Source organism: Mustela erminea, chromosome 1 (genome assembly GCF_009829155.1).
Source record: "Mustela erminea isolate mMusErm1 chromosome 1, mMusErm1.Pri, whole genome shotgun sequence".
Taxonomy (NCBI): Eukaryota; Metazoa; Chordata; class Mammalia; order Carnivora; family Mustelidae; genus Mustela; species Mustela erminea.
This window is the reverse complement of record NC_045614.1, coordinates 47,166,610-47,175,174: the sequence shown is the minus strand read 5'-3', so window position 1 is coordinate 47,175,174 and position 8,565 is coordinate 47,166,610. Positions and strand designations below refer to the sequence as shown.

The following is an 8,565-nucleotide window of genomic DNA, read 5'->3' as shown; positions in this document are numbered from 1 at the left end:
AAGGGGGGGAAAAAAAGTTTAAAACACTGGTTGATCTTTGAGTTGGAAGCTAAGGACAGCAGAATTAATGTTTTTTGTTTGTTGGTTGGTTTGGTTTGGTCAAGGTAAAGGGCTAATTTAGGTAGGAGTGGTTGGGACCTGGGGGCTAAAATTGCTCTGCATGGTAAAGAAACAAGAATTTTTGTTTTTAACCGAGGCTGGAGGGAATTTTTTCTTTAAGATTTAAAAAAAATTTTTTATTTGACAGACACACCGAGAGAGGGAACACAAGCAGGGGGAATGGGAGAGGGAGAAGCAGGCTTCCACTGAGCAGGGAGCCTGATGCGGGGCTTGATCCCAGTACCCCGGGATCATGACCTGAGCTGAAGGCAGATGCTTAATGACTGAGCCACCCAGGTGCCCCTGGAGGGAACTTTTTAATTATGCTTTTGTTTGGTCAGGAAAGAGAGTGGGCCCTAGCAGTAGGGTAGACATGAGAATTGCTCCTCCAGTGGCAGAGAAGAAAGGGGTGTGGGTTTTGATGTCTGATTCTCAATTTTAAATAGTTTCCAATTTGCTGTTAGAATCTTCCCCCCATAAAGATCTGCTTGCATGACACCCAGATGTTAATGGAGACGAGAGTAGAGCAGGCTATGTCAGCAGTAGGGGTGATGTGAAATAGAGGGGAGATGATGAGCATCAGGTTGCATTTGGGGTTTAGGATCAGGAGTGACAAGGAATCATTAGGATTCCCTTCTTAGGATCCTCAGGAGTGCTGGGCTGTCCACCGTTATGTGAGATCTGGTCTAAAATATGCATTTGCATGTTAAATGACAGAGTAATTGAGAACCAAGCAGATGACAGGTATAATAATCTACTGAAGAGGGTTGGAGGTGTAAATGGGAATGTAGGTTTCATAAACGGGGCACCTGGGTGGCTCAGTTGGTTAAGTGCCTGCCTTCAGCTCTGGTCATGATCCCAGGGTCCTGGGATCAAACTCCATGTCGGGCTTCCTGCTCAGCCAGGAGTCTGCTTTTCTCTCTGCCCTTCACCCTGCTCTTGCTTTCAAATAGTAAAAATAAATAAAATCCTAAAAAAAAAAGAAAGCGTTTCATAAACTAAGAAAACACATCATCCTCTAGAAGATAAAACATCTTTCCATGAAGAATATTTTGGAAAGTCAGATTTGAATTCAACACTGATCATAAATATGAGAATAATTATCTGGAAGTCATAAGCTATGGTAGTTTTCTTTCTGTATAAATTCAGTTCAGATTGGTAGTTAAGATATAATTTGGATGTTAGATATACAGTTTTAAAAAATGACTCAATATGACCCCAAAGTGTCATGTTCAAACATGAGGATTTAGGATCCTACAGTAATATCTGGCCCATTTATTAGGAACAGAAAACAGCTTTGGTCATTTAATATTTGCCTGAGATTGTGGATAGGTATGAGAAAGAATAAGTGATTATGTTGCAAATAAATGGGTAAGAGCATGTATTGGATATATGTATAGACACTTGATATGTTTTGTCTTTATTGCTCATCACTGCCCAAAGAAGTAAGTGGTGATGTTCATTCTTTAGATGGGGTGTGACAATTATAATTAAAGGACTTGCTCAAAGTCATAGCACTGAAGTGGCAGAGCTGGTATGAAGACTCTCAACCAACTTCAAGGTCTTTGTTCTTTTCGTGCCACCGTGCTGCCCTGTGGGTTCTGAAGTAAGTTACTGCTTAGCCCCCAAGCCTTTTGTGCTTTTGGGCTCCTTGTCCCAGTTTCATACAAATCTCAATTGTTATTCTTCTGGAGAACTTTTATAGAAAGCTTCTGACAGACTTGGAGATGTTATAGCTGACAAGCCTATGAAAAAGGATTAAATAACTTGAGTTCTGGAGTGAACAGTTAAATCCCTGAATTGTTGAAAGTTCCATTCTTGACCTGGGACTAACCATTTTTTGTGAGGTAATTACAGAAATGCTGGTGAACTCTTTCCATTAGTGGTTCTTGCATACAGTATGCACTTCTTATGTTGTGGGGGCTCTTTTTCTTGTTGTTGTTGTTCACAATTCACCTTAGGGGTTTTCTCAAACTCTGCATTCTTATTCTATAGTGGTTTTTAGCTTTCTTTTTTCTTTCCAGACTGGGTGGATGATGCAGTTTCACTTCTAGGTGTTAGGATTCTCTTTCACACTGGTTTGTCATGACCTTAAAGTATTTTAAGCTTCTCCTTTAGTAAATTTTTCTTTTTAAAATGTGGTACCCCTAGTAAGCTAGAGATTTGTTTTACCAAATGAGTTTAAAATACCAGCGCCTGGAGAACCCGTAGTCAATAAGCATTGTTGGAAGTTGACCACATATCAAAACCCACTAGGATCAACCTTTTCATTTTTTTTACTTTGGCAGGTTTTGGGGTCCAGACTTAAAGGCTAGTTACGGTTCTGAATTGCCTTTAGGATGCAAGAATTACCAATGTGGTATATAATGCCAAAGAAGAAAAAAAAGTTACAATGATCATAATTGTCTTAATTTATAATTGCCATCATAGCTCTCCCCTGTAGGTAACTGATGAGGCCTAATAGTCGTTTTGAGCTGCAACCACCCACAAAAACCACACACATGGCATTTTACTCAAAACTTTACTTAAACCACTACTTTGTGATGCAAAACTGGCGGAATTTTGGGTACTTTCTGTAAAATTGAAATCTTTATGGGGGTTTTCCAACACTCTAGTTGATTGTTAGCAAATTATCAGTATACTGAGCAAGAGCAGAGCGGGGTTTGCTAATAAACACCTACTTCTGTGGTAGGATAGGATGCCAGTCACCACCTATATCTGAATGTTTTCACTAGGAGGAAGCCACCTTCATTGAGAGAAGAGTCTCCTGTTGAAAAATGCAGTTAAGTAAGAAGTACTGTATGAGATTGGTAATTGTAAGAGAGAGATTTTAGGAGCTGCTCATCTTTGCCACAGTTTTCAGTCTTGACAAAGTCTTCATATTCAGTGTTTTCTAATTTGTAGACCCTTATAAAAGTAGATTTGTAAAAAACAACAACAACAACAACAACAACAACAAATCAGTTTGCATCTTAGGACAAAGTGGTATTCTCCCTAAGAACTTTCTGTGAAGGGAGAACTGTTGTGGGAAACTGATTTCTCCTGAGATATCACAGTCCCATTCTGGAAGACTGGTAGCAATTGGGAAGAATGCTCTCTGGATTTGGCTAAGTCAGGAGATCTTTGTTTATTCTGGAACTGAGTCCTTAGGCCAATTGCTTTGCCTCTCTAAGTCTCAATTTCTTTTTTTCCTCTCTTTTTCCCTTAAGGTAATCTCTATCCCCAACGTGGGGCTCGAACTCATGACCCTGAGATCATAGGTCACATACTCTACTGCCAGAGCCAGCCAAGCACCCCTCTAAGTCTTATCTTTGAAATTAGTTTCACTCCTGCTGTATGGTTTGGTAGATACAGCATATTGTCTCAAGAGCCTTCTGTAGGAGCCCTTTGTAATATCCTGTCTTATATAAAAGTGACTTTTATGGTCACATAATTTATACCTTCTATCGGGCACCTATTTTGTTCTTTGAAATCTGTAAAAACATTATTTTAGCAAAAACCAACTCTACTTCTAGAAGTCTGTATTTATGTCCCTTTTGTATTTAGTATTTTTGAAGGAGTAAATTTCCATCTATGCAGCCCAGAAGTTAGCCTTAAAATAACTGTCAGAAACTTCCAGGCTATTTCTCATTCATGCATTATCATGCTCAGTAGGAGGATAGTAGACCATCCTCAGTAGGAGGATAGAGAAGTCTAGAATTGAATTTTTAACAGGTTAATTCCTTAGTTTACTGTGAAGATCTTGATAATTTCCCACTAGCACATAAGTAAAGCTTCGTTTAGTTTGCTCTGCTGCATAGACTGTGTTGGTTAGCTTCCAGAAATAAAGTATGCTTGCTATATAATTTATGTTAGGAAATATTTAAACAGGATGAAAGAGCAGTTTTTACAGGACCCAAATCAAGCAATCCATTTTCAGAAAGTACAACCAAATAAAAAAAATTGGCTGAGTGCAGAACAATGAATAAGAAGCATGAACTTGGAAACAAACCAATTAAATTGAATCAAATTTTTAAAGAATGAAATAAAAGAAGTTGTATTTTGTATGTGTGGGGGGTGACTAGAGACAGATGTAGTACTAAGAAAAATTGTACGGAATGAAATAGCATTTAAAGCTTTAGGACTCAGTGAAGAGTAGAAGGGGAAAAGGTATATCAGTACACAGGTTTATATACAGAAGAAGCAAAGGGTAGGATATTATAAATGTTAGAAGAGTGGAATGGAATTCTCCAGATCCTTTGATTTAACGAATGGTTTAGTTAAGGAATTTGGTAAAATCCTGAAATTTGGATTGGTGCTACAACAAACTTTTAAAATTAAATAAAGCCAGAAAGACTTTCTTGCATATTAGCACTCTATTACCACGTCTTTTACTTAGCGTGATACCAGGCAGCTTTGAAGGTGATGTGGACGTCCACCCTTGAAATAGAAGTGTTTGAAAAAGCAGTGTCTGGAGAAAGGTGAAATCACAATTACACATCAAAGGCTATAGAAGTTTTAACTTCAGATTTTATGTTTCAATTATACAAGCTTTGTGTTCACACCCAAACTCCAAGGGTAGGATCTGCCACATACAGGGTGGAGTGGCATTCCAATTCCATTTATTTTCTGCTGAAGCTGGCAAATTGAATGAAGATTTCTATCTTAGGTGACAGGATTCAGATGAAACATGACAAACTTGTAAACGCTGCAACCCGGACATGTCCGTGCACAACTCTCCAGTGAGCTGGATGGGAATGGAGAGACAAACCACACATACTGCCACGCTGTGCCGGGCAGCATGAGATCAAAGAGAAACCGGAGGAGGAGCAAGTCCCTGCTGGCTCAGGCGCAGGTAGGGGGCTTCAGCAGAGACCGCACTCGTGTTCACGGATTCAAGTCTGTGTCTATCTTGGGCCTGCCTCATTACGGAAACATTTTGTGGAGATACACTGCCTTGACAGGAAAATTATTCTTTTTTTTTTTAGTTATCAAATTTATAACGTAGAAGCATTGGTTATGAAACTAGTCATTTAACTGGAACTCAATCCTGACCTAGTTCCCAACATTGGGTGGTAATTATGCGTATTTACCAAAGCACAGAGAGAATTAGTGTTAAAAGAGCAAATGGGCGGGCGGGAGGGCATTGCTTTGAGGAGGGAACAAGTTTTACTACCTTTGGATAGACAGTTAGTTAGCTCTGTGAAATATTTCTGACTGTCTTGCGGAAGGCCTCCAACCACTGGACACGAAGGAAAACAAATGGCAACTGTTTTTATTTGCAGACAGCAAGTCAGAGCCCCCCAGTCCTGGGAAAGCCCAGGCAGCCAGAGCCCCAGCAGAGTCACTGACTTTCCCTTGGCAGGCCCTGGTGCTCACTGCTCAGGACAATGTGCTTGGCAGCCACTTGTCTAGAAGAACGAATGAATGAACATCGTATTAAACACTCCCTGATATTTGTTGAAGTAGATCTCCTCAGCGTTCTTGATTATGAGGTAAGCATTTTTGAATGAATCTGGTAACCAAACCAGGTGCACTTTAAATTGGCCCCAAAGAAAATAATTCATTGGAACAGCTGTTAAGACACAAAGAAATGCCAAACTGAAAGCCACCAGTCCACCACTGTATATTGTTCTGCATCATTAAATATTTATTTTCATATATGCATTTACAAACTTTACTCACTTCAGAACTCTGCTTTCAGTACATTTTAAACTTTTTTTTTTTTGGCAGAGAGATTCTCTTGTAAAATGAGATCCATGTACAAAACTAGGCAACAGATATAAAAGTTTCCTTTCATACTTTTCATCCATCAAGGAAAGAAATCATGTGACAAGGAAATAAAACCAAAACGTGGCTCTTTCACAAGAATAACATGTCAGTGTTCAACTATGACTTCTAATGGGATAGCTCATATTTCATCTTTATATGGATGTATATAGTTTAAATACTTAGCTACTGTAGCATGTTGGTTCAGATGAAGAAAAAAAATAAACTACTGTTTGGACTAGATAATCTAGACACCATCAATTATTCATTTCTTTATCCTGTGACACCAAAATTCACCTTGGAGATGACACTGATTGGCCAGCAGTATGCATTTATTCCAAATGTTGCATAAAAATTTACCTTTCAAAAATTCATTAACTTCACAAGCTAAGGTCTGAGCTTCTAATTTAGCTCTCTTACTTAAAGAAAGTTTAAATGATCAGTTCAGAAGCTTAAAATTATCTTTGAAACTAAAGTTGATTTTCTTAAGATGAATGCTGACTTGGAGCACTGTCACTATTAGAGGCACTAATGCCACTAGCAACGAGAAACAGTATCACCACAGATAAGTATATGGTACAAAATGCCCAGGGGCTGGAAACTCACTAGTCATAGGATTTTGGCAGCAGCATCATTTGATATTTAACCATTTATTACATAGTATTAACACACCAGCTTCAAAGATGTGCACTCCCTTTTGGACACTCAGGAGTTACAAATTCATTGTGATTGCATAATTCGTATTGCACAGTTTTATAAAAAACATAAATACTGGCTATTCTAGTTTTAAATACAAAATACAGGTTGTATACTTTTAAATCTATAATCTGGTTCAAGTGCAAATCAGGTGCTTTCTTTAGTCCTTCCAAAAAAGGCATTTTTAATATTTTTGGCACAAATGAAATTTCATCATGCCAACAATTCTAATTACAATACATATATCCAAACCTTTAGAGTAGCAATCATATACATACAGTATAAAACTGATTATTTACAAATGTACTAGGGATTAATGTCATCTTTGTGGGTGAATCAGAACTAAGTAGCCATACCCACACCAATAATAATTATAAAAATTACAGGAGTTTCCTTTATTTCATTTGCTTATGCTGGTTGCTGTGGGTTGACATTCATATGAGGAGGATGTCCTAGAAGACCAATTCTTTGTTTCTGCTTCCTTTGTTCTGTCATCTGGAAAGTTAAAAAGTTTCATCATTAGACCCAGACACTTCCTGTACGTCAGATCACATACTGAACCATAGATTTACCTCTGTGGTTATGGTTTATACTGAAACCCACTTTCTACAAATAGTGTACCGTCACTAAATCAAACACTCAGAACTTCAAAAGGGACATCTTCCTAGGCAGAATGGGGAATTCGGTTACCTAGTCATGCAATGTGGCATTCAGAAGTATTGCTTACTATTTGTTTCATAAAGAAACAAAAAATGATAAAAGCACAGGATTCTTGATTGTTTCCCAAATCCATTTCCAAATGATTTAAAGCCTCATTGGAAATGGTGGCTTTGTGTGGTGGGAACAGCATATCAAACTATCAAGAGAAGCAGTGTGTTTAGAATCCTAGGTTTGAGAGGGACTATGTCCATGGTCTTCAGGGGGTCCTGATTCCATTTCTCAGTGATTCCAGAGTAATTCTGGTTTGAGAGGGGAAAAAAAATGATGTAGCACCTTGAGGAAAATGAGGAATGTCCTCACATGCTAATGAGATCCAGAGTGACTGAATAGGCACTCAGTGGGGTCTGAAGTAGACCCCATCCGCAGAAAAAGGACTGATTAAGGTCAGGAAAGACCATTTCCCAAAAGTGGTCAAATGAAAAAGTGCTTGCAAAACCCCAGATAAGAGGTTGTTACTATTCATTTGGCTGCTGAACCAAATCACTTTTCATATTGATGGGTATCTGTTCTAGATATTTTAGGGTACATTTAGTGTTCCACATTATTTTTCTTAATTAGTTGGACCTAGTTCTGGATTCAATGCTGGGCATTTAAGCCAATTAAGATAAAAAGGCTATAATGAAATATACCTTAGATAAAATTGCTGTCTATAAGTGGTGTTAGGTCCTGCATGTAGATTTTTGGTTTCCTAAAATCAGACAAGAATTAGTGTATCCTGGTAAAAAGAACGTGGACTTTGAAATCAGACCCATTTCCTTATGGTTCTGTGTTATTTAGCTTCTCAAAGTCTGTTTCCTCACTCACACAATTAGTATGATAATTCCTATCTCATAGGTGGAGAATTGAACAGATATATGTAAACTTTTTGGGAGAGTGTCACATAGTAGTTGCTTAAGTCTCACTTTTCCCTTGGACTAATTTTTGGTACAAAATATCCTGAGAGAACATAAAACAAGAATAGCTTACCTAGGTTCAGTTTTAAAGTTGTTACTTGCTCAAAACATGGCAGTTTTCTTTTAAATCAACATACTATTTTTAGGCTCCTGTGAAATGCCTTCTGTTATAATTTAGAAGAGAATTTACAAGGAGCGAATATTTCCAAAAGGTAGCTTTTTATAAAGAATTAGGATATTCCAGCTAGCCTCTGAAGTTTCCTTAGATGAATGACAATCTTTTAAGTAAGTGTTACACACTACACTATACTTAACAGATTCAGCTGAAAAAAGAGAACCTAATTTGACATGTGGGATAAATGCACAATTAGATTAAAATATAATCTGTATTCATTAATCTTACTACCTA

The 8,565-nt window shown here is 37.9% G+C and overlaps 1 protein-coding gene across 10 annotated transcripts in view; it reads right to left on the bottom strand.

The window, feature by feature from the left end:
- Positions 1 to 5,705: 5,705 nt before the first annotated feature.
- The window catches only part of ITPR1 (inositol 1,4,5-trisphosphate receptor type 1), a 334,496-nt gene continuing 331,636 nt past the window's right edge, over positions 5,706 to 8,565 (bottom strand). For all 10 annotated transcript variants that reach the window (XM_032325752.1, XM_032325745.1, XM_032325771.1 and 7 more), the window contains one exon: positions 5,706 to 7,038. In XM_032325752.1, the coding sequence (XP_032181643.1) occupies positions 6,952 to 7,038 (87 nt within the window). In that variant the 3' untranslated portion in view covers positions 5,706 to 6,951. The remainder of the gene's footprint in view (positions 7,039 to 8,565) is intronic.